Here is a 27,540-nt window from a genome sequence, read left to right as displayed (position 1 = left end):
ATGCTCCACCCCTTAGTCCCTTTTTTTAAATAGCCGGGAGTTAGGCGCTGCCAAGACGGCAACGGCTGGTGCCGCCCACACTGAGCTTCAAAACCACTCTTCACAAATCCTCTGGGTGATGTCATGGAGAGTTCGTCCATCTTTTTACACAGTCGACGGTCCACCACAATCGGATGGAGAGGACTTCCCAAAGGCAAACAAAGACAGATATACGGGCCCTAATTATTTGCCACAAATCTGTAAGCAGCCGGAATGAGTCATTATTCATCAAGTGGCTTCATTTGCAAAGTCATGGAAATGAGATGTACAGCCAATGCCGGTTCAACCACAGGTCACAGTTTGCCCAGTCATGTACTAATGCACTCTTCTGAGCCAACCCTTCCGGTTTAGGAGGGATACTGTGGTAAACACAGAACTCAAAGGTGAAGACACAGAACTGTAGCCCACTTGAAGACACAGAATGACTGTGCCTTTTACGTGGGAGGGAACATTTTCATGCTCGGTTTTAAAATAAGCTCTCAGTCTATGTTTTTGCAAAGCTCGATTCCATAGTCGCTGGGAAAATATTTCCCATGCAGCAAGAACGCAGCATTTTTGCTCCTGTTGCTCTGAATGAATTGAGAAAGCGAACAGAGACAGAACAAGAGGTAGTGGCACAGATTCACTCTGCTAGGCCCTTCTTTTTTGTCTTTGTAATTCCACAGGGGCCGTGCCCTAAATCAGTCAATTCACATAACCGTGTAGCAATCCATTTCCCTTTGCCATATTAACTCTGGGCTGGGAACACTTGCGAACAACACTGATCTAAATACACCAGTGTTGCATATTCTTCACACTAGAAATTGAAAATATCTTCATACTTCAGTAACCAAATTGTGTTGCAGACATGCTTGTGGATGGTTTTAAGAAAACATAAACGGGAATGTGCTCAAACTGCAAAGCAAGCAAGAAGAAATGCTTGTGTATCTGTAGACCTACAGATACACTAACCCTATCTTACAGTGTTGTAAGCACATGGCTTTGGTGCACACTAACAGGACCAGTCCCAATCCTGTAGACCACAGGCTAGACAGTACTTTGTGCATCTGTACAGTTTGGCACGCCACATGACGCCACTCCTCACGCTCGTAACCTCGTAACCTCAAGCTCAGACCAGTCACAAGCTAGGTTGTACATGTAGCACAGTGGAAAACACCAGGTCGGCCACATCATACTGCAGAAATACTACAGTAGAATTCCCCTGACTCTTGTCCTGACCATCACAGCCAGAACTTGATAACACACATTCCAGCTGCCAGCGACAATAACCGCGGTGAGACCCAGAGATTCAAATCAGTAGTCTCTGCGAAATGCATTTTACACCAATAATGTGCACTAGTGTGAGGATTAAATGCAGAAAATCTGTTATCCTCATTTCTTTGGGATCGCAGCTGTGACAATGTGAGACTTTTCAGGATACGTTTCCTGCTAAATAAGAAGATTTGAAGCGCATTTGACCGTGATGGATTTCAGATGGTTTATTCATACTTCATCTCTGGGTCAGAGCCCAGTATGTGAACCTTACAATGAGTTTGTGTGAAAAGAGAGAACTGGGAGGCATTTGTCACACCGCTCAGCATGGTTTGGCTCAGTTTGTCCCGGACTTGGATGCACTCAGAATGTGAGGAGCTTTTGGGGAACAGCGGAAGTGTGGGAGCTGATTCCTTCATGGGGCCAATAAACTCCTTCAGGAGTGATTGTCAGAATATGGACTGTATGTATTCAACCCTGATGGGGGTTAGACATACAGACAGGCAAACATTTGTTGAACCTGGTTGTGCATGGGTATGCCAAACTGCGTTGTGTTCCCATGTTCCCTGGCTGACACCGTTTGCCAGGTTCTCAAAATAGTGCTTCCTTGAGGAGAGGGATGTGCCACTTTATAGGCTCTTTGGGTAAAACCTAAAAAGAACCCAAGGCAAAAAGAAAGATGCATATCACAGAAGTGAGGGAATTCACAGGACAAAACAGATATCTTAATCTGAGAAAGAATTGTCAACGTGTTCCAAGAATCATCTAGCTCTGAATATCTGCCTCCAGGTTTTCTAGGCAGTGCCATCGTTAGGGTGGTCACAGTCGGTGGTCACAGCGTGATGCCATCTAGCATTTTGTTTCTGGTCCTTTGTTAAAGTTTGTGTTTGGATCCTGAGATAGATAGGGAGTATTATTTGAGGTAACAGATTCTCTTACACTTGTCATATTGTGGGTCTGAAACAAGCAGATCAAACGTATCTGCTTACACCCATCGAGCATGTATCCGCCATATGAAGATGCCATGTTGTGTACTATTTCTGCTCACCCCCTGGTGTGTAGGGATATCATGCTGCCATTCCACAACATGTTGTGGGCAGCAAGAAAGTTTAGCCTAGCCGCTATGATAGGCCGTTACAAGCGGGGAGGCCGTCATGTTCCTTGTGTGACAACCTCGACAAGGACAACCGAAAGTGTCGGGTGAGTTGCCCTGGTTCAACAGGGTGATAAGATAAACAACTGAAAGCTCTGTCTGTCTTGTTCTGCCCCTCTACACAATTCCTTAGCTTTCTGTCTCTTCCACTGTATGTCCTTTTCATTCACCCTTATACGCCGTTTCTCTCCATCACACACACACACACACACACACATACACAAGCATCAGTTTTTCCTCCTCTCTTAAATATAAAGCCACTCCAAGCAGCCTCTGCTCTACTTCAATTCCGCGACCTTCATCCAGCACTGGCAGGGGGCCTGGGGACTGTGGTGAGCTCAACTTTCATCAGGTTTCTCATATTGTTGTTACAGTGTGGCTTACAGCAAAAATAACACTTTGCTCTTACCGCAACCCCTCGACCTGCATATAACCCCCAAGCACAGCAAAACAACAAAAAAGAAAAAAAAAATGGCTATGAATAAGACATAACAAATGGGACTGGTTGGAAACAAAAACTCCTGGTGCGGCTCTCGCTTAAGTGTTTTATCTGAAATCTAAAGCGTCGCAGATACAAGCAACGCTGACCTTCGTTAATCTGTCAGCTTCCAACACAACTTTCTCCTGTTCAAATGATGTCCCTACCTTTCTACGAATAATGACGCAGTCAAACCTTTCACCAATAGCGACGGTAGTCTCACGTTCAACCGGTCCATTGCTTGGTCAGGATGCTTCTACGACATTTGTCGATGCTTTTTTCATAACAACAGAAGTCCAACATCATAGCCTTCCAGTATTAATCCATTATTCACGCCGGTGGGAGGAAAAGACAATCTGAAGTATCCTTGACCTCGTCCAACCTAATGGAGCCTGGGAGGCCTTTACTTGGAAGTCGACTCCAAGCTAATAGACACCGTGTCAAAGGAGTCGTGGTGGTGTGGCTGAATTTTGTTCAAAGTGATAACCAAAAGGTCACTTGTAAAGAGTGCAAATAGCCTATTGCATATCACAGCAACAATGCTTGGCCTCTAATTGGAGGCTAACAGTTGTCTTAAAATGATCCCCGATAGCTCATGTGCTTGGATCTCCAGTTGATGTATTCTATTTTTGGAAATCATATGAATATCGGTATGTGTGCGTTGGCCACCTCAGACTTTTTCTTTTATAAAAATTACTGCAGCAAAAATGATTGATGTTTGACAAAGTTGCGAGTATCAGCTAATTATTTATAATTCAAAGGTTAAATCTTGAATTTTGCTAAATTGGTACAACGTCCACAGACCAAAGTTTTTCTTCGGTTGTCTACAGTTCTACTGACCCCAATGTGCCATGTAATTCATAATGGGCTACAATACAACAAAACCTTGGAGATGAAAGAGTGAAATCAACTTATCATCACCTAAATATATCACAGACATTAAGAGTCCTATGACTGAACAGCTCATCACCCCCGAGCAGAGCCGAGGACAAGCAGCTTTGTAAATCATGTTCATAATAGTGCAACAATTCCAACTCATTGCCTAAATATAACTTTTATTTAGCAGAATGGGAGAGCAGTTAAGGGGCATTGCAGTGATAAACAATGGTCAGCAGTCTCCTTCAGGCCCCTGAATGTGCGAGCGAAGGCTATTTGCCTGAGCTGTTTGTGTGAGCAGTGAAGGGTACAATCACAGTTTCAAAGCTCTATAATGAACTACTGTGGTCACATCTGTGCTCTCACAAAAGTGCAGCGCTACACAAAAGAGAAAAAAAAAATGCACACAAACATTCCTGAAAGTATCATGCATGTGCAGTAAAAGTAGTTGCAATTATATAAAGATGAGGCGCGCACACACACAAACGTGAACCTGCAGTTAGCCGTGGGGGGGAGGGTTGAATGAATGATGCACAAATGAGAAAATGAACGTCTGTTCGTTCACTTGTAATCCACCTTGAGAGGTAATAAGTGCTGCATGTGTTCTTATTACGACGCTACAGCTGTTTCTCTATTCCTTTCACACCTCACCGAGCCTGAATAACAACCTCACCTCTGCGTATGTTTTACAAATCTCCACTTTTCCTTGTTTCTTGCTTTGCTGCTCATCTCTCGGGTGACGTCTTACCACTTTGCCTTTTGTCTTTCCCTCTCCGTCTCCACTCTCCCCTCCCTCCGCTCGCTCTCTTTGCTTCCGACATACTTAGTGCTCCCCGAGGCCTCACTATTGGCAACTCACTGTATCATTTGTCAGTACTTAATGCTGTCTGTTGTACAGTTTTCGTCCACACACTACAACAGAGGTTCTCAATCTTTTAAGGTCACGCACCGTTCAGAAGGTAAATTCTCCTCGAAAGTGTTTATATTTAAAAATAACTGTTTCACTTTTGCATCGTGATATTGTGTGCACAGCATAGCGGGTCATGCAAGAATGAGAACTGAAGCTGCACCTGCAGTCAGGACTGGTACAAACTTTTTTTTGGTATCCTCAGTGTCAAGGAGAGACAATTGTCTTGTCATTATTGTGTATCTAGCCAGCTTTTATACCACAGGAGTGTGGTAACAGTACCTTCGTAGACGTGGGACACCTACTGCGCCTGTCCAAGAACGACAGTTTTTAAGTTTTAAAAAGTCTCCAATATGACCCTGCAGAGTCCTGCTTTAATGCTTCAGCATTTATGAGGACTGACAAAGAACATTTCTATTGATCTCGCCATTAACTAAAAAGGTCACTTTAATGGGCTCCACCATTTAAGAACAAAAGGTTCGCCTGTCCCCAGTTGAAAACATTGATCCAATGACTGTACAGTCATCACAGAGATAACTCGGACCTAAGATTTCCGTGTGTATTTTAGCATAATGTTTTTGTTTGTTTGTTTTTTTTTCTTTAATGTAGTTCTGCCTAAGGCTTCATAACCCTTCTCTCAGCTGGCCTTGTTGTGTTCTCATTCTGCAGCACTCTCCTCGTGACAAATAGCACCACGTCTCCCAGTCGCCTCGGACCAGTCCCCTCCTCAGACACCTGCATTCATTACCACTGCAGGCAAAAGAACACTTGCATTTGCGGGTTAGCTGATCGAGTGCTCCAGGGGGCTAAACCCAGTCTGATGATAGTGTCTACCTTCTTTGAGGACACTTTTTTTGGTCCCACCTGTGTTTAGAACCTATGGAGCAGCTGCCCCGCTCACACTGTCTCAGCACCTGGCACTGATCTGCTGTGGCCAGCAGACTGTAGCCGTGCAGGCTTCCGAACTGTTCAAGCACAGCAAACGTCCTTAATATTCAGTAAACAAAGATTGCACAGGATCCCTGGCTAACCTTTTGTTCCTTTATTTAGATGCAGTCGCACACACAAAAAAAAAAGTCTTCAATGCAGAAGAGCACAAGCTGCATAGAATGACCCAGCATAAAATAATGTACGTAGTTTCACGTACGCTTCAAAAACTTTAAACACAGAATCACACAGACATATGGGGGTACAGAGGTCCTAGCTCGGCGACACAGAGAGAAAAATGTTCAATCTCACTAAAATGTAAAGTCAACATTACACGTCTCACAGCATTTTACTGTATGGCTTTTGTTTTATGGGTTTGCACTATATTGTGAGTTGTTCCTGTTGTTGTCTTCTTTTGGGAATCGCTATGATGCAGCTGCACTGCCCCGTGAATCTGAGTAAGACAAATGGCCTTAAAAGTACATTTTGTCCAGGAAATAACAAGAGTATATGCAGATGTCTAGGTTTATTATTGCGTCTTCTAATGATTCACTCTCCGGTTTCTTTCTCAGACAAAGGACGTACCAGAATTATTAAATACGCTGCCAAGGTTGTGTTCCCCATATGGGAATACAACTAAGAGAACTGCCAAAGCGTACAGGTTTCATCATGTTCCTCGTGCTCCTCTCTGCTATTATGCAGAGAAGTGCAAATTTCTACAAACGTGCAACAGTCTTAAGTTGCTTTAATATCAGACCGAAGAAACACAACCTATTTTTTTTTTTACCTAGTTTGCTGCTCCATTTTTTATAGCAACAGTTATGGCACAGAATAATATTCAAATTATAAATGATATATACATATAATGGTCAGTAACCTGCTGTAAAACACAAAGTACAAAGTCATGTGTATAGGCCTAGATTCGGTTGTGAACGTAGCGTTAGTGGCTAAAAAACTCTAAAAGATTGATTAACAAAAATTAGTTTTTAATACATAATTTTGACACGCTACCCCTTCCCTTCTACTGTTACGAATGCAGACAGATTGTATTTATGACAGAGAATACTCTACCTGATAGTCTGATCAGGGTCTTTCCAGCCTGGGCATACTGCCAGCTGTGGTTATCCAGCACGGCCATTGTAAACCAAAAACCTGCAAGGAACCGTTCCGGTCGATCTAGGCCTAAACTACAGCCCGCGCAGGAGCACAGCGGTTATCATCCAACCAGTTCGAGCTTTCTGACTGTACCATTGTTGGTATGGCGAGGAGGCAACTGAAACGACAGCCGCGCCATACACTGGTCAACGCCCCACCACCCACTGAGCTGCAGACAGCCAACGGCACTGCCAGCTCTTTTTTGCCTTCACCAACTGGCTTTTCTTTTGCTGTGTCCCCCTCCACCCCCAACCACCCGTGTCACTCACCCCTCCCCAAAACAAGATTTAGTAACAAGTGCTGCTTTGCATTAAACAGTTTCTCCCCTCCCTGCCAGACAGCTACTCACAGGGAAGAAAAGTTAAGCCTGCCAAACAGTTGTCGTCGGTGGATTTGTGGGTGAAATAGGATTTAATGATGATTGGTTGTAATCTCTGACTAATACTCAAGTCTCTGTTGGTCACTGTGAGCTTCTGCACTGGGTCACCATAAGGACCCTTAATGTAAATAATTTCCTTCTCATCTTCTCAGCTGTATTTAAACACCTTATGAGGCACTAAAGGAACTTTAACAGCATTTTTGGAAATTGGAAAAATTAGGGTCAAGTTGTAAATCCAAATATAGGCATAAACAAATAGTAAATTTTTACATTTATAACTGAGTGAAATGCTTCTGTACGTGACTTTTTATGTTGTCTTAATGCCAATAAACTTCATAAGAAGTGCATTTAAACCGGAATTAAGTACTCAGTTTCCTTTTAATTGGGAGCCAACATGTTTTAAGCTAGGAAACAAAATGAAGAACACTGTTTAAACACTGTTTAAATTAAGCTTCTTCATTGTCTCCGATAGGAAAAAAGTCAAGGGGGGGATTACCGTTTTTACAAAATGCAAAGCTCTGAAACGGGTCCGCAAGACGTGCAGCTCGAAGAAAAGGCCAACAGCAGCCATGATCCGGCAACTAAAACTGTGATTAACATGCATCAGCATTCAAGCTGCAGCAGACACTAAGCATTGATGTAAAAGGTGAGAATGAGCAGACATTTGTGACACTAATCCTGTTAAAATGTAAAAAAAAAAGAAGAAAGAAAGAAAGAAAGAAAATGCATTCACATCTTTTAGATTCCCATTATAGCGCGTTCTGGGAACACCCACCAATTTTGCTCGCCGTCTGGCACGGATCTGCAGTCAGTCGACCTTTCCTGTCCCTGAGAAAGCCCATGTAGTGTAACCGGAACAGCAAGGTCAGAGCAGCCATGATCGGCGTCAAAGGTAACAATCCAAAAACAAAAAAACAAATAGGAGCTTCCAAAGGCGCAAATCTTGTTAATACTCCAACCAGTAAAGACTTTCGATATGGTCCCTGGGTTCTGCAGATCAAATAATTATATTCCAGCACAAGGAAGCTCAGAGCTGACTGTGCGTCTGTGATAGTTGACGGTCTCTTGTCTTGTGCGAGCTAAAAGAAAGGTCGGTCCTACTTTACGTGTATGCAAGCGGGCCAGGTCACATATCAGAATGATCCCGGTGGAATAAATAACTGAGGGGGATTGTCACCTGTCAGAAAGCGAGCAGCGGTGGTGAGGGACTGGGCTATAACAAGGATACACTTCTATATGGAGGGGGTGGTTGAATAAGTCATGGCAGTGCAGACGGAGATGTAGATAAACGGCTTCATTATGCTTTGCAAAAAATAATATAAATGACGAATAATTGATGACTTATCTACAGCTCATCTACATTTATTTAAAAGCTTGTTTTTGAACCATCTTTTGCTATATACTATGTTATACAGCAACGTCTGTTAACAGCTGCAACCTGTTTGGTGTCTTTTTAAAAAAATAAATAAATAAAATCTATCAACTATCAACATAGTCAACCAATGGAAAGTTATTTTTCTAACTTCCTGGAAAACACTGCAGCATCTACTTGCTGCAAAGTCCTCTGTAAAAGTTCACATTCTTCAATGTACATTGCTAGACTGGGAAAAACACTCGAGGAGGCGCAAATCATATGGGTTCCCACTGGAAGCAATGTACTTAGGGCTGACTCACATCCGTACACAGAGATATGTGGAAATAAGGCGGGCGTCAGACAATTGTCCGAAAAGAGTCTCAAATAACCATGTGTTGGGTTGGAAGTGCTGTTTTTTTTTTTTTTTTTTTTTTGATTAGTGTTATTATTGCCTTCGACTGCCACCTTTGTGCTGCAAATCACCTCAAAATGATCGACCTCTCCTTTGTCATTATGTCTTAAAACCAAAGCGTGCTCCCAGTGCTGCAGTGCACGGCGTAGCAGCTAAGTCATTTGAGCATTCGATTGGATTTTTGAAGTTTAAAAACTCCAGATAAACATAACAGACGGTACTAATTCTCCCAGCCGTGGGTGTGAAACTGAAGGGAAGAAACAAGATGATGTCATTTAAAAAAAAAAAAAAAAAGCACCACTTAAACCACAAATGGTGGGAATAATCAGAAAATATCATTTCACCAACATTGTCCAGGTTTATCAGTGAATGGAAGTGACTCGTACAATTATTCATAATTATTACTGTCGGCTCAAATAATTGCAGTGTAGTAACTGTGACTACTGTATTACTCAAACTCAAGAGCTACTGCCACTAAGGACATTGTTGACAAAGAGGACTGTGATATTATTTACGCTCTAGCATTGAGGCTCTGTGGCTTTCATAGCGTCTCCGTGACCTCCAAACACTGCCTCAATGTTGCATGTTACACTGTTACTGTAGCAGACCGTGACGCAGAGAAAGAGTGACCACAAGAGAAGCAGCGACTGTGAGAGGAACCGCACTATAAAGCAGAATAAAAGTCCCTTTCAGTGCCGAGCGCCCATGTGCATCTGTCTGCTCGCAGGGCCCACAACAGCACACGGCGCAAACACACTGGGCAGCCAGCTGAGCCGCATCAACACATCAATGAAGTAGAGAGGAGGACGCTTTGTACGGCTCAGGGAACACCATTCATCAGCTTCCTCTGGTGAAACCGTCCGATTGTCCCGCCGCACAACAAAAACCAAGCCAATAAACCACGGCGGACCAAATAACACTTGACAAGCCGGGCGCAGGAGAGGGAAGGAGGGAGGGGAGAGTGTGAGCCTTTGTGTGCGGCCGCGTCGCCAACTGCCTCACAAGGAGGAAGGGGCGAGATGACGGAGGGAAAAGAAAACGTGACGCCGGCCGTCCCTCATTCACTGTAGACAGTTGTGGCTCGGAGCAGATGGGCCTTGGACTGATGACGTCAAACTGTGTGGGGGGAGATGTTGAGATACAGAGGCAGTGACATGAAGGGAGAAAAAAAGAGAAAAAAAACGCAAGATTTCCAATACACCTCGCAAATAGTCCAAATAAAGGGCGGGGCTATAATCATTATCAGCAAGGTGGCTGTTAAAAGCACAGGATACACATGTGAGACATGCCTGGGTAGCACTGTCACAGTCACGACGGTCAGTTGTCACGCACATAATTGCATTAACAACTTAATTGTCTTTAATTGCCAAACTTTAGCAGCATTTCTTTAAATGCTCATATTTCAACTATATTGGCTCAAGATGTAACGGTATCTACCCAAATGAAAAGTTGATTTAAGTCACTTCCTCACTCAGACTTAGAGCATAACTTTAGTTATGTGAAGGCAATGCACAAGATTCATTAATTAATTTTGTTTTTTATTATGAAAAATAAATCTATTGCTCTTTGCATTAGTGAGGCCATGTCATGACCCCCATCCCATATGGGACCAAACTAAACGGAACCGTGGGGTTGGTGTATCGTTAAATCTTCAGTATTGGCTATATACTGTCACTAATTTAGACGATAAGTGCCTAAAGGCATTTATTCCCACCTTAGGCGCCATTAAAGCAGAGCTGAACAAGACACACAATGAGATGACATCATCAGAGTAAAAGGCATGAAAATATAACATAAATTTTAGTTTTGTCTTGCTGTTTTTACAGTAAGACAGCAGCAGCAAAATTACATAACTGTCATTGTTTTTTTTTTTTCATGTACTCTGAAAAAGACTTTAACAGCCTAAACCAGATCGTGGAACGTGTGGGAATTTGCACACGGAGCGGCAAAGCTGCTCCCCACTGCACTTGCAAGTTTCACTAACACTAAGTGTAAGCAACCTTTTAGAGATAAATAATACATTACAATCATCAGACATCACCGGCATTAAATCCCACCGTGTATATTATTAATAGTAGATTAGGCCTACACTGGACAAAACTTCACTTTACTTGTAGACAGCACCTGAAATAGTTACAGTTTGAAATAGTTTCCTCAGTCATTTTGTGAACATGCATAAATAAAGTTAAAGTTAAAAGACTACTGGGGATTTTTTATACTAACCAAAAGACTCAATTTATGATCTAATCTATTGATTAACTGAAACAATCTAATTAAAAATAAGCTGGACGGAAACATGCAGTGATTCACATTTTTTCCAAATTTCCTGAGTGTCTGCAGCATTTTGAAGCATTCCCAGGACAGAGAGCACACATAATAAGAGGTGAACAAAAAAACAAACAAACAAAAAACACACCGTTTCCACAAAGCACATTCTTGCACGGGACAAAAACATAAGCAAACACCACCGCATTTCTTAGCAGAGCAGCCGGGTCAGTCAAACCTCGACCTCAGTAGCACTAACAGAGCGACAGCTGAGCTCCGATAATAGGATTAATTACTCCAACTGACCTCGGCACAAACTAACAATCAACACCTGATTAACTTATAAAGGATTCATTAACACAGGCATCAGATGAGGCTGATAGCAAAAGTAGCAAGTGGGGAGAGTAAATAAATAAAAAGAAATCTAGCAGACAAATTAAGGAACCTACACTATGGGTGAAAAGCATCAGGATCCTCTGGTATAGTTGGTCAGGGCTTCATGCTACAGCAGGATAATGACCCAAAACTGAAGTCCAAGCTAAACCAGAACTACCTCAGGATAAAAACAAGATGGAAAGCTTGAGAACATGGAGTGAACAGCCCCTTCTGCAACAAAACTGGGAAGAACTCTCTGAAAAATATTTTATTTCCATGTTGGAAAGAAAGAATGTTATAAGTGTGTTCACGTGTTAAATCAGCCAAAGATGATCACTTTGATGAGTTGAAAGTATTTTGAGTTATATAGTGATTCCATGATTTTTTTTTTAACTAGACTTGTTTATTTGGTCTGTGCTTTCATTTCAGAGTAAAATGAGACATTAAACTGCATACATTTCTATAAAAAAAAAAAAGAAATATTGGAGTGTTCTAAAACTTTTGACTGGTAGTGTATATGGGACAATTATAGTAGCCCAGCAGTCATTCTTATGCTAATTACGGCTACAATAAAAGAAAGCAAGCCTTAAAATAAAGTACGCGAGTCGTTCAGAGCTGCAAAAATTCTGCAGAGCAACCTCTCCAACTGGTAATTTCTTTTCTTTCTTTTTTTTTTATGAACAGTAATGGGTGCCTCTGGGTGAGGGTTGAATGATAAATACAAAGCCGAATTCTGTCTCTGGCACAAGCCAATGCAACTCTTTTAGCGTGACAGTGTGTGTCTGTGTGCACCTGCAGTGCTGCCAACTTGCTAAGAGCAAAATAGTTCCTGTTTACGAGCTCAGCGGCCAGGGGGCCTGTTCCCAGAGGGAGACGCACAAAGACGCATGTGTACAGACCTTTGGTATTATTGTTTTATGCATGGTGTGTGTCTGCATGCGGAGAGAGCTGGTGTGGATTGTTTATGAGGTGTGCGTATGCGTCACTTTCTCCTCTCCCCGTCGTCCTCTGATCCTCTCCTCTTCCCAACCCGGTATATTTGGTTATCCGTCTGCCTTCCATCACATCCTCCTCATTGTCATCATTTCTGTGCCGCCTCCCGCACCAAAACCCTCTTCTCTGGTGTTTTCCAATCCCTTCCCTATCTTCAGCTCGCATCTCACTGTCACTCCATTCCTCTGTGAATAGATTTTCACTAGACTTGTCCTCAACAAAAACCAAATGTCCTGTTGATTACACATGGCAGACGGGGAACTACAGGCTAGGGCTCCACGGCCGGGCCTCCACGCCAGGAGGCGGCCAGCGGGTCCCATGGGTGTCCACTGTTATTACAGCCCCGAAAACAACTGGATTATAAAAACAGGGCGCCACGAGACTATCTGACGGAACATCTGACTTACATGCATGGATACCCTCATGCATGTGTGCACAAACACTCCCAACTCGAGCGGTCAGCGGTCACCGAGGGGAGCGGAAAGGTCGCATGTTCGCGCTCTCCGCGTCAGTAAAACAAAACAGGCCCCCGACGTTTAAGGCTCATCCGCATGAGCGCAAAAAATAAATTCTGCAGTGCCAGAATAACAACATAAAGGAGTAAATAGACTGAGCTTACTGGTGGGAGTATGTTTGCGACTTGCCAGTTGATTTACAGCGGCGTTTCTACAGAGGGAAGCATTTCACACCAATTTAGAGAGCGGAGAGGTTCCAAATCTAATCTCATCTAGTTATTTTCATATTTCGTACAGGCTCCCGAGTGTCTCCGGTTTCTTACCAGGCTCCGGGAGAAAAGTGGGGAGCAAAGAGCGAAAGGAAAACAGACAGAGGTGAGAAACTTAAACATAGACGCGGAGAAAGCGAGAAACAAACATTTCTTTCGGAGTTGTTTGTGTCTTGAGCCCAATGTGCATTTAATTGTGGGTCTTTTATGACTTCGGGGCCTCAAATCTATGCAAACAACTCAGAACCACATCTGAATCTGGACTCCACCCTCACTGCATATAGATAGGATACCGTATACAGCGGAATAACAAACAAATGTGACACCTACATAGTAGAAACGTAAATAAGACACAGAACTGCACACACATACAAACGCGAGAGGATCATGGAAGATGCCTCTCCACCCTCCAATCCTGGCACCCTGCGCTCTTTATGCCGCACAGCAGGGGTCACTACATACACCCATCAGCAAAACTGACGTTCGTCAGCAGATGAAGCCATAAATACATAGAACACAAATGTAGCTTCAGTGAAATCGTCAATAGTTGCAGATTTCAAAAGGCCCACATGTCTAGAAGATGTCTATTAGAAGCCTTTCTAATTAGAAAACGTTAATGTGGTTTGCCGACAGACGAGGCTGAAACGGATTTAGTTTTATTTGCACATTCTCTCCTTCATAGCCTTCGTTTCTCTTTCCCTAACCAGAACGGCTCTCTCTCTCTTTCTCAGACAACTTAAAATCACCACCTTCTGGTACATAAAACTGTCCAACCATTTAGAGGAAACTGTCGTTCAGAAAAATACAGTGAGGCGCTTCAGTTTCTGACATGCCCTGTGATAACCTAAGCTTAAAAAAGGCTTAAAAAATAAAATCACCCTGGCTATTTTTATTTAAAACAGATTTTTATTTATTTATTTATTTATTTATTGTCTGGTTCACGAAATACAGTTTTAGCCACTGACGGCTCATTAATCTGTCTCACCCTACTAGCATCAAAAGCTGTTTCAGACACTTGAGAGGGATAATAAAACAGAAAAAATGGCTTTCTTGATCTTAAACACTCTTAAGTCCAAATAGTAATGACGATGATCGATAGGAATCCAGTGAAGGAAGCATGCCCAACAAATTCCTGATCCTTACAGTCCCATGAACCAGCTGCAGGAGACTCCATGTTGACAGGCTGGTTAATATTAAATGCCTGTGGGCCCAATATGGCTCGTGCCTCCTCATTTCAGGCTTCAGGTGATTCTAGATCAACGTCCCCTTGCTTTGTCAGAGGCTGAAACGGGCTCAAACATTCACCGCGACCACGTGAGCGCCCGTTAGCTCGTTTTAACGTGATGTTACCTATTTTGCTGAGTGTCATCCAATAAAACCTCTGCGGCGCAGCTGGATCATCAAAGGCTCAGATCTGCACTCTGTGATCTACGACCCTGGGAGGGTTATCAGCTCAAGAACACAGCGACATATGCCATTTGTACGTCTTTGATGTCCGTGCAAAGTGATGCTACCCCTTCACGGGTCTTCTGCAGAGCTCCTCTGGTGGCTGCACTCGCTGCCGTCCATGTAAACACAAGCCCTTGCAGGAGGGAGAAGTGAGACCACATGACTCACACACATTCATTAGTTGGCTGGCAGACCAAAAATAGGTCGTTGTGATGGTGTCGAGAAGTAGCGCTATGTATAGAGCAGAGTTTCGAGGTAGCCAAATTCTGTTGTACACAATGATACACATTTAAATGGACATCAAGTGTTTTTTTCTTTATTAACATAAATAATAGAACAGCTTTCTTCTGCTGTGGTAGTACTTTGCGCCCCCTACCAATTCTAAATAACTCAGTCCAGCCACTTAAAATCATTTTAATACTTACAGGGTCCAGCAGACATGATCTGGATAGACATATCTTCAGCTCGTCTCTGCTCCCTCTGCACTCAAACCAGCCGACTGACCGACACAGCAGGCAGCATGACGGCACAGGAGGGATCCCATCCACATACGAGCCTCCGAGGGTCCGCTGTAACCTCCCCTCTCAAACAGCAACGCTAACGGGTTTCAAGATTCACTGCTTTCACACCCCATGCCTTCCTCCATTATTAAAACCGCTTCACATTAACACCTTTTATGCCTTTGTCACCTTTTATCAATGGCAGTCATCTCCACTGGAACGTAAACACACAGTGTAAATTCTTTAAAAAAAAGAAAACATACTAGAAACTGTCAGCAGTGGTTCCACTCCACGTGCGTACATTTCTAAACTGGACCGTCACTACAACAATTCCAACTGTCACACTGTACGTCTGTCATCTGCGGCGCTCCAGCATGAGAATGATCTAAATTACTACAGTATTTGTGCAGATGCGCCGACCTGAATGAATGAAAGAAAGGGACTTTTAGCACAAATTAGCTCCTACGGCAGGACACCCGTCAAAAAATGCAAATACATCCAGTGAGGAGGTTGGAGAGGACATTATGGTGATATCCCCCTGTCCCTGGAGCAGCCAAGCATCCTTTATATCCCTCGAGTCAGGAATCGACCGGCAAGCACACATACACGGCCAACCCCCCCCCCCCCCCCCCCCCCTGCCCCAGCTCTTCATGTGTGGCCCCTCCCCCCTAGTGGCCACCTTCAGCAAGGGATTGGCTGACGTAAAGGGGGAGAGGTTGATGCCGATTGGACGGGTGTTAGAGCGGAACCTTGCTTCCCTATGCATCAGTGCTCTCCAGGAAAAGACCAGGGTCTGGGAGACAGAGGACAAAGATGATGATGATGATGTGAGAAATAGGAATGATATGGGAGTTTGGACGTCGGGGTGGGGGCTGGGCGCTTTAAAAATGATCTACCCTTCGCTGCTCGCTCACACTTCAACACAGTGCATTGTATAAAACATCCATGACAGATGATAACCGTTTTGTTATTAACATAAAGTCTCGCAGAGAGAAAGGATGATTGTAGAAAGAGCGAATCTGATGTTAATATTGCGGAGGAACCCGCTGCCTCGTCTTCAGGGAAAATGCAGTTTACAACAGATGGAGCCTATTAGCAGACAGCACAGTGGTGTATTTATGTATTTAATGTGTGTGTATGTGTGTGTGTTTGCATGCGGAGGATGCAGGTTTGCAGCTATGCATGGTAATGAGGGAAATCATTATCGGTGAACCTGATCGATGGCTCGACATTGGTGTTAGTTTGTAACCGAAGGGGTTTTGGCCTTGCATGTGCGAATACGCTGTGAATAAGGCCTTATTCTAGATCACGTGTCTCACAAACACACAAACATTGCATGGGTACAAGAGGGTTGTGGAGCAGCACAATATTACAAGCACTGATCTTGAAAGAGTCAAACATGCAGCGCTATTTATATATATATATATATATATAGTTCCAGTCCTGGCATTCATGTGGATAATTCTTAGACCTGTACCACCCACCTGCAGCAGGATGCAGCCCGACACAGACACACACACAAAAAACAGTTTAGGATCAACTCAAAAAAACATGAGAAACAGCACAAGGTGTTGACCTGGCCTCCAAATTCACTAGATCCCAAACTGATCAAGCATCCGTGGGATGATCCACAAAGGCCCCTCCCCTCAACTCCCAGAAGCCCCCACTAGAGACACCAGACACCACAGGACACCCTCTGTAGGTACATGTCCACTCTCTGATTCAGAGCTGTTTTGGAGGCACAACGGAGACCTACACAACATTAGGAAGATGGCCGCAATGTTAACACGCACCAAAAAGCGGTTCTGTCTACTTTGGAGATTTTTGTCAGGTAGTAATCTAAGAGATGAACAGGAGGACTTTAGTGATAACACTCTATGGTGGAAGACGACCAAGACAGATTCCAGCTTGGATCTCCTTTACAGTCACTTATTCGTGTCTCCTTCTTTTTCTGTCCCTCCCAGGCCCGTCATGTCACCTGATGTTTGGGCCACTCTGTTCCAATCGAGGTGGCTACAAAACTTTATTGTGATTGGCCCATTTTTCTCATTATTAGTGGAACACTAGTGTTCATGTAGCCATCGTTTCATAAGAAACCAAAGCGCTGCAGACGTAAACAACGTCGGGCTTTGTGCATCGAACCTATCAAACCCCGTTTCGCATCAGTACTAATCTGTTCATTTTTAATAGGGAGCTTTTGATTACATTCACAGCTTTCGGATCAGTAATTCTCAGATCAAAGGCAGAATCTTTTTTACATGGTGTAATGGAGAAATTTAAAGCTTCGCTCTAAGGTGACGACCCTCCGTCGACATGAAACGCTCAATGTGAATATCTAAAATTAAAAATACAAAGTAAATACATCCATCAATAAACTCCAGTTAAATGAAGCGGCGCGGTGCAGATTTTTTTTTTCTCCATCAAGTCTTTTTGGAGTCGACCGTATTATCATTTACAGTCACAGGAAGTACTGCGCGGCCAAACAGATATCATCACGTTGATGTGCTGTGACAGGAGGATGCAAGCTGTGCTCTTTTTAAAACCAACACACTCAGTGTTCTGCAGCATGATCCAATTAAGGTCGTCTGCACAAACACACACACAAACGGGGCAAAAAGGCACACGCAGAGGTCAGGATGCACACATCCACGCGCACAACGGGATGAGCGGCGCGCACAGAGACGCACAAAGGTGCACGCAGACATGACACAAACACCCTGAGCACAGAGTCCAGCTGTCTCTGTGTAAGACGCCACGGGGAGCCTAACTGGCTTTCTTCTCTTTCATCCCATCTCTGAGTGTGTGTGTGTGTGTGTGTGTGTGTGTGTGTGTGTGTGTGTGTGTGTGTGTGTGAGAGAGAGAGAGAGAGAGAGGGAAAATAAGAGAAAGTCTCACTACAGCTTTACCCAAAGGAAATCCAAAAACTCCAACTGTAGAGTTGGGTGTTTTTAACACTAACACTTTCCATTATAAACTGAGAAACTGTCATTCAATTATACATTCTATGCAAGCCAGATCCAAATTAAGTTCAGCAGACACCTTGTTTAAGTCATGATATTAAAAACAAACTGTACGACAACATCATATATTGTAGCTATACATTATAGCTACAATAGACAGACTTGAGCTCATTCGTTGTCTTAATCCTCTTCCTGGTTTCACTCTTGTTATGACCAGTTGTTTCAATTTATATTTACACTGGTGCATAGAAGATGAGGTTATTAACAACTGAAGCAATATAAAACTGAGCAACTACCTTCCGTTTCTTGAGAGAAATATGCAAACAAAGACAAAGCAATGAAGCAAAAGTATAAAAAAAAAGAAAAAAAATCCAGAGAGAGACAAGCAAGAGAGAAGAGACTGAAATCTGAGAGCGAGTAAACTAGATTCACCCTAACGTACACACACGCGACCGCATCCACAGACACACGCCTTACACAGTTTAGTCTTCCCCATCCTGGCCTCTGCAGGGGAGGACTAAAAAGAAAAAAAGAAAAAAAAGAAAGAAAAAACAAAGCTCCAGTGGACTACAGAGAAAACCACTTCCTCCACTGCTTAGAAGTGTGTGTGCATATGACTGAGTGAGCACGCCGGTCTGGTTGTCTACCCGTGGTGCACATGTTTAGCATTCAAAGCCCAGTTCAATAGGAACCACACAGTGAGCGCGGTATGGGCAGGGATGAGAGATTGAGCTCACAGATGAATTAGGCTGAACAGAAACATATGGAGAGGAGAGGAGAGGAGAGGAGAGGAGAGGAGAGGAGAGGAGAGGAGAGGAGAGGAGAGGACTCTCCATCTCATAACTCTATATTCAAACATTCATGTGTTTTTGTGTGTGTGTGTGTGTGTGTGTGTGTGTGTGTGTGTGTGTGTGTGTGTGTGTTTTTTGCCAGCAAGACAAGGACTGCAAATCATTCCCATCGAATTCACGACGCTCTGTGTGCTTCATGTTATTACTCTGACAAGTGATCAGAATCATCCCGTCTAAACAGGACGTTGGCTACTGCTGCAGATTATCTTGGACTGAGAACCGGAGCATATCTGGGGAACACTCCCAACTATTTACTCTAAGCACGCTTAGCCTGTAAATCCACATAAAGGCCAACTGTGTTTTTAGGACACTAGGGATTTTGAAGTGTCTTCTACAAACCACATCCAGATTGTCTGTATTCGATCTCTATCACCTCTATCACGCACACTTGAAGTACAAAATGTTTTTGAGCTACAGTCCAGTTTTAGTTACAGTAATACAAACTATGGCAACTTCAAATCAATGTAAAGTTGTCACAATTAGCCGCTCTGTGTTGCATACAGCACCAAGTGCTAGGGAGGTGAGGTAGGAGGTTAAAAGCGTTAATGCCCGTTTCTCACGTCTTCATCGTGGTTCGAATTCAAAGTAAACACCTGATCAAGTACCGGGATGTGTCCTTGCACCGCCGGTTTTACTGAGGATGCATCGGGAGGTAACTGTACTTCGGTACTGATGTACAAAAGTGAACATCTAAAACTGACAACATTCAGATGCAGGAGGTGTCCAGGTCTCAAGGTGGCAAATCTGTCAAACAGGTCAGTGCTCACAGATCAGACAGAAGAAATAGACTGATGTAGGTAGAAAGGTTGGCATGAGTCTAGAGATGCACGACCTCCCTCAGTAAAGGAAAGCCTGCAGGCAACCGATGTTCTGCATAAATTCTGTTCATACACCTACATAATTACTTTTAGACCAGTGATCAGAATGATTTATCTTTCTCCCAACAACTGGAAAAGGCACGACATGAAGCCTTGTTGTTGGTGTTAAATCAGAAATGGCCTGTGTTTGTTGCTTCCTAATTATAGTACAAAACTAAACTAAAGATTGGATTCTACCAGTGTAACCACTGGTCCAAACCATTGCTTGGCCAGTATGCAGTACGGTATAGAATAGATATAACATCTTGATTTGGTTAGCCACTCCGCTGTCTCGCATTGTTTGCTTCACATTTTCCATTGCTTCCTACTCTGGGATACTTAACTTCTTAACCATGAAGCAGGTCTGTCTGAATGCACAATGTGAGAGCCCACTGGATATCATATGATGTCTTTGCCCATGATTTTGAGCTTTGCATGCTTGATACCCTGATAACAGATAATGCAGGGAATGTATATCCAGTGCAACTCTGCGTGTTCTTGCGTGCCAGTTCAGCTAAGCATCTTGCGACACGAGAATTAAGCTGGAGCAGCTACACGGCATCTACAACAAGACACTTTACAGTCAGTTATCAGATTAAAACAAACCACAACCGCATTGTTTCAGGGGTTTCCTTGACAACTGCAAGGTGCTAGCTTACTTACTGTCAAGGCATGACGGGGAGTTCTGCTTCTTCTGCTCTCAGTGCTGCCAAAGCTTTCACCTTCATTACAACTTCACAGGTTCATCTGAACAAATTCCTCTAATCACTGGTGATAACAAACTTTAGCCATGTTCCAGGTGTGCACCGCCCAAATACATAATAAAGACCCAAACTCCACAACAATCATTAAGAAGAAGAAAATGAAGTTGGACTTGGATGAGCGCTGAAACAGAGGAAGAGGAAAACCCTTCGTTTTTGGAAGTTAAGACCACTCGGACTACAAAAAGACAATTCTAATACCAAAGTCTTGTCATGTACCTGCACATACAGATATTTGTTCTGAAAATAACAGACACATAAGTCTAAGATCTCACCAGTTCTGAGTTCTGAGCAAAACAATGCTGAGGAAAGAGCATGTTTCACAAAGCACGTTGACCACACATGCCAAGTTTAGATTAAACAACAGGAAATACCCAGTTGAGGTTACATGGAGTCCTTTGAAAGGAAGCAACAAAGAATCTAAATCCAGCACATCTCGTTAAGGCAAGGCTAGAATTCACAACAATATGGATGAGCACATGACACCGGTGCAGAAAAAGGAAAAGTCCTAAAAATAACAGTGGTTTGAAGGAAGCAGAGAATTAAATATTTTGAACTAGTTTAGACTCCCCGTCCTGTATCGCTGTTCACACATGAGGGCAGATAATAATAAGTGCTCATCTGCAATGTCATGTTACAGTGCAACAGAGCGCTTCAATTTGACAAACTTGACACATGATTCAGCGGCATGTTATTTTTGTTCACAGTAACTGAAAATGAACAATCTGCCTTAAATTACCAATACAGCTTGATTATCTCTGATTCATTGCGAGCAGTTGATGAATTTCAGTAAAAAAAAGCACACAAAGACACCAATGCAGCTCTAATTTTTATGACTCACTCTCGTGGATGTGGAGTTCAAGTCATTTTTTTTCGTCCCAGTTATTTCACATTAACGCCCATTCAGATTCTGGCAACTGGGAATAACGGGCAAAGCTGTCAATCAAAAGCAGTCTTCCTTTCATCCCTGGATGACCCAATTGGAAAAAAATCGGTCAAGACTGCACCCAACACGTGCGACTCGGAGCTAAGTACAACACAATCTACTGCCTGATAAAATTAAATCCCGCATGTCATGGAAATACAATCCGAGAAAGTGTCCACTCTTATCGTGACAACTCATGTGCACTTTCAGGACGTCAGCTTTTCCCCGCACAGATCACACCAAGCCTTTCAATTTACATCAGACTTTATGTGGCAAAGCTCCAAACACTTCTGCAACGCATTTTAGTCCAAAGGAGATTTAACTGAATAAACTAAGGCCAGGGAATTACATTGATTTCAGATAATCTAGACGCATGCCCTAGTATGGGCTACTTTGCTACCCTGTTTATACCCAAAAACAAGTCACCCTGGAGAGAGGGTGACATGGTGTATTTTTAGTGTGCATGTCCTGGGGGTATTAGGGATGAGAACCCACAAGGTCATGGTTGCTAGCTGATGCCGCAGAGGAGCTTGGGTCTAATGGGATTCGGTGCAGCAGAGCTACAATGGAGCACAACCTTTCACTTAAAGTGGGCATAGTGCACAGCATTCTCTGTGCAATGTATAGAAGATGTCACATGCATGGTGAACTTGACAGCATTTGAGTGTCAGCCCTTTAGGTTTTGGAACTGCCGAAACATCCACGGTTTCCACGTACAATGGGAATTCAATTTGTTGTGGGACTAATAACAACACAACCAATCTCAGAATCCCTAAATTGACAGGAAAGACAAACATACTGAAGCAATATTCATGGGAAAAAAAAACAAAAAACAAAAGCAAAAAGTAAATACATAAATAAATAAATCACGTGCATGTGTCCCACTCATGATTGATTCCCTATGACTGCATAACAAACACTCAGACCTACCTGAGGTTTGACCAGGGCCATCCAGTTTGGATTCACATTTTGGAAGAGAGCAATCTAAAGAGAGAGACAAAGGTAAGAGAGAAAGAACGTCAAATGAGGGAAATTAAAAACAGAAAGGGCCGTCCCGTGACCGGCTACAGAGGCAGCACATCCTTCATCATACGTTATTGTCTTAAATGGCAGCACTGCGATTAGAGAGCACAAATGAAAGAGGGAGCAATTGTGGAGTTGTTCTTTGATCCAAGTGTTTGGATAGTCCCTCCCAGAGATTAAACACCATTGCACATGTTGCAAGCAGATGCGGAGACGCACACATACCCTACACGCAGACTGCCACATAAGCTGGTTGAAGACATAAAAACAAAGTATCTATAGAGACGATCTGGACTATAAATCTTTCTCTATATCTCTATGTCTCTATATCTCTATGTCTTTACCTATGAAGATGTGGCTTCATATCCGCGCGCATACATGCAGGCTTGAACAGGACTGAGAAGCAAATGAATCCTTAAAGATGCCAAGAACAGTTGATATCACTATATATAATGCCTGAGCAATCAACTTTAATGAGATAAGAATATATATACTGTATATATGTGCGTATATATATATATATATTTTCACAGATTTGTGAAAGCACAAAGCACTGTTTTCTGGGCGTGTGACATTAGAGCACGGACTAATCCGTAGAGCTGGAATCAGCTGCATCCGTTTCAGCAACAAAATCAATTCAGGGTAGATAAATCAATGACAGCTGATTTATTACGGATGCTTTCCCAATCTACAAATCGTGTTCATCTGTCTGAAATTCATACATAAAACATTAAAAAAAAAAAACATTGATGTGTGAAAGGTTGAATGCTGATGAAATTAATCTGTGAAAATAAACAACAATCATAGCCCGAGACTGAATTTTAAACGAACGATTTTTCCCAAAAGCCCGTCTGAATACATACAAGTGTCTTCTACCTAGAAGGAGCCTGAGGAGCTCTTTCTGGGTCACTCGCCAGTAGGACACTACAGTGGCACAAGATGAGAGAGAGGAGGGGAATGAGGGACAGAAGCAGCTTAGTTGGTCACTCTGATTTCTCCTAGCGCCTTTCTGAAAAGAACAGCCTGGCATATGCTGCTGCCTAGCCAGGATTACAGTAAGCACCTGTTCACACACTGCGTGCTTCGTTTTGTACGGTGCGGGTCTGGTTTTTGAATTTCCAAGGCCACGGATGTGTTCGGCATCTACATCTTGGTCGCTAGGTGAGTCAGTAAAAGGAGGTGTCCAACGACCAAGTGTGATTAAAGAAAGAAATCACCGGTTTTCATGACACGTAAGGGAGCTGTGATCAAGATCAAGCTGTTAGAAAGTAAAAAAAAAGGAAACAATAACTATTCAGCAGTCTCCCAAATCTCTTCATTTTAACTAAGATAATGGTCAGTGCTGCAAATTGCTCCTGCAGCTTCAATACACCATTATGGACGTTAATATAAAACCATAAAGTTTTTTTTTTATTTGCAAAGTTGACAGGAACATTAAAACCCCTTTTTCTCCAATGAACCGACATTGTACATTTTGCTTCACGGGATCAAAGTGTAAAATTTTATGCGCGGACGTCCAGCATTTTCTGGCTACAAAATAAACGACGGCGTGTTGCGACAGTCAAACCTGGCAGCTCTCCTCCTGCCGCACTCCCAACAGCAAGGGACCTCTGCGAGCCCGAAAACAGTGGGACGGGATGTTAACTTTGATCCTCAACCTATTTTATGCGAAGCCAGAGAGGCCAAGCAGCAGTTTAGCCTTCCTAAGTCGGCGCAGCGCTGGGTTGGCAGTGTCCACGCGACACAGATCAGAGCCGGCCGCCGCCTTCAAAGCAAGAGGGAGCGATGCAGTCTTGTTTGTGAGTGAGAGACTGAGAGACAGCACAGCTCCTGTCGGACGGACCAAGTGCAGCTGTTGACAGAAGACAAGCAGTCTTGGGCGGCACACAAGCTCGCACATGTATGCAAACACACACACACACACACACTGCAGGCTAGGCTTTTAATTTTTTATTTTTTTTTTTACCAAAGTTGAGTGCTTTACTCAGATTTTATTGCTTTCTGATGTAAGTCATTGGCTTGTTGGCTAAAAAAAAGTACATCAGTAAAGCATAAGGGCCTGGTACCCGAAGTTGCAAGTGTGCAGCCGTGCGACTACGTGTAACAGAATATATGAATTATTGAGTCATTCCTCCACCGTTGGCCTCATACAAAATGAAATGGCAGATTACTCTAAATTTAAAGAAAAAAAAAAAAAGAAGAAGAAGCATGAGAGCGCTTCACAGCCGACAACCAGGTCTGGTTATTTACGCTGCGCAAGAAGAGGAACTGGCCCCCTCACTATCTGATTTCATGAACGTGAAAAATGGCCCGACACCGACGCTGGCACCTTTCTCTCGAGATGAAGTTCCTAAAAAAGTGAACTCGAGGGGAGCGTGGCCTCGTGGACACTTGGTACTCTTGCAAAGAAAGTGAGGCACAAAGCTCTGCAGGAGGCTCCCTTGGTTTAAGCTGCGAGTTAAGAGAGAGGAGGTGGGAGAGGGACATCTGCTGAGGGAGCATAAGTACAAAGCACAGGGCTTCAGGAGGAGAATCGAAACTTTGTGAATGAATGAATGAATAAATGAATGGCATGAAGGAATAACGTACTGCACTCATCTGTCTTGGCTGATTCGTTTATCGAAACAATAAAATATCCTTTGGCACCAAAAGCTGGCATAATTCGGTAAAAGGACTTGACAGAGACTTCCTTTTACATTCCCTGTCATGTGACGGCGCACATCTGTTTATTATTTCATCAATCAAATTCAATAAGCCTGGGACGGATGCCTCGTTCAGCGACGGTGCAAGAAAAAGGAAGGTTTTATGCGTCGGTTCGCGGCCAAGAAGCAGGAGGGCAGACATGATAAAACAAGATCATTATTTGGATCTATGACAACCCCCGAGCAGAGGCAAGGTATGAGGTAATGACGAAAGGTGGGAGAGGGGGAGGAGGAGATGAAGAGAGAGAAAAAGGAATGAATGAGTGGGAGTCTGCAGCTGACTGATAGACGTGCCCGTCTTATCAGATGGGGGATTTGAAGGAGACACGCAGACCAGCCCACAGCCTATTTTTATGACCTGCAGTTCTCCTTTGCTTCCTTCTACCCCACCCCCACCCCCACCCTCATCTTCTTTGCTTCTAGGGCCCTGGGCGACGTGGGTGGGATGTAGTGATTTATACCTCAGTGCATGTGTGTGTCATGTGTATGTGCGTGTGCGTGTGCGTGTGTGTGACGTGGTGAAGTTATCCCAGAGGCTGCACTTGGCATCCTACAAACACATCACCAGCCTATTGGAATTCCTGATTATCCATATGAGGCTACCAACCAATACCACCCAAGAATACAGTATACAGGGGAGAATACAACCGATTCCACGTATTGTGTTATGTTTATCACGTATCTCTTAGCATATGCACAATGCAGAAATATGTAGCAAACTGAAGTCTGCAACAATATGAAAGCCAAGTTGAAACCAGCTTCGTTAAGAGTTAAAAGACAATACTGTTAAACAAATGGCATAGCCCTCTGTCTTTGGTGTCTCCACAAGGGCGTGTGCACGTCATTTTACAGCAATCGATAACTTGGCGAAATGGTGGGGTGGTTACTGTACACGTCCATAAAGTGTGTTATGACTCTTTCAAAAAAGGTCAAGAGTCTCTGATGGGATCGATGAGCATGGTTTGGCTGTAAAGCAGGTAATTGCCTCACCATGCCGCCTTCTGAATTGCCTTCGCTATAAAATTCTCTGATGAACGTTAAAAGGTGAACGGCCTACAACAAGCACCCCAATGTCTGGTCCTTACTGGGACCAGACATTGGCTTTTTACTTAAACAATATACTGTATAAAGTTGGACAACAGAGCAGCTTCTCAAAGGAGCAGCCAAAGCAAGTAGAGCTCCCCCTGGTGTCTAAACTCCATGTGGCGGCAGAGCAGAGCGCAGTATTAATTAAACAAAAACACGAGTGAGTCCGACGGAAGTGTGGGTAGGTTATCAATTACACGGCCCCGTATGGTTCCACTCTTGGACCGTACTGTACAGACTCTGATTGGTGCCGCCCATTTCCCAGAGAAAGTAGCATCAGTTTAGCCAATGCGAGGAAGTGGACAAGTACTGTCCATATTTATGGTCAGTCTATGATTCAAACTTTTACAAAGACGAGAAAACTACCTGTCTTGTGGCCTTATCATTGACGTAAGGTTGCTCTCTTCCTTATTTTTACAGTTTGAACAAAAAACAAAAACACACAAACAAACAAAAAAAACTATTTTGGTCTCTATAGCGACAATCATTTCAACGGTGCAGCTGTGAATTTTTATACTGAACTTGGCAAGAGTGACTCAGAGCCAGGAAATGCCAAGATGGCGACGATCACTGCCACTACACTGAGCTTCGTCTTCAAATGCAGCCCGTGAATTAAAGTGGTTGAGGTTGGTTTGAATGTAGGCAATTTGCAGTAGACACAATGTTCAGCAGTTGTTTTACAAGCAAAGATGAATGAAAACACACATAGGGCCGTGGATGAATGCATGTATCCATTGCTAATGGAATTAATATTAACAGTGCAGTTCCGCAGGACGTAGATCTGCAGTGAAGGCAGTACATCAGTGTAGTTTCTGCTTAGTTTCTATCCCAGTACTTTGCAGCAAGCACTCTGAAACCACTTCCTGTCTCTCAGTTGTGGCCGCTGAGGATATGATGGCATCTGGGTATTTTCTGGTTGGATGTGAAGAATTTTTAAATTCATTGCTCCAAAGTAAGTTTTCACATATACAAACAATACCTCAGTTTAATCACGTTTAATAATTCAATTAATCGCTTTGTGTCATATTGACATACAAAGATGTACTCTAATCATGCCAATTGAACATTTAATGTGGAGAGAATTGGGACAACAGTAATCCTGTTTTTTGTACAGAAAACAGCATTTTTATTGTTGTGA

The 27,540-nt window shown here is 43.2% G+C and overlaps 1 protein-coding gene across 6 annotated transcripts in view; it reads right to left on the bottom strand.

Moving 5' to 3' along the window:
- Positions 1 to 27,540, bottom strand: part of triob (trio Rho guanine nucleotide exchange factor b) — a 102,057-nt gene that overhangs the window by 69,248 nt on the left and 5,269 nt on the right. For 3 of the 6 annotated variants that reach the window (XM_047598041.1, XM_047598048.1, XM_047598045.1), the window contains exon 2: positions 22,522 to 22,575. The exons of 1 other annotated variant lie outside the window; for it this stretch is intronic. In XM_047598041.1, the coding sequence (XP_047453997.1) occupies positions 22,522 to 22,575 (54 nt within the window). Of the gene's footprint in view, positions 1 to 6,702; positions 6,853 to 15,162; positions 15,815 to 22,521; positions 22,576 to 27,540 lie in introns of those variants that run through there. 2 more of the 6 variants (XM_047598044.1, XM_047598043.1) reach the window with 2 other exon arrangements.

Source organism: Mugil cephalus, chromosome 11 (assembly GCF_022458985.1).
Source record: "Mugil cephalus isolate CIBA_MC_2020 chromosome 11, CIBA_Mcephalus_1.1, whole genome shotgun sequence".
Classification (NCBI taxonomy): domain Eukaryota; kingdom Metazoa; phylum Chordata; class Actinopteri; order Mugiliformes; family Mugilidae; genus Mugil; species Mugil cephalus.
Note: the sequence above shows the minus strand (reverse complement) of the source record. Positions and strands in the feature narration are given on the sequence as shown.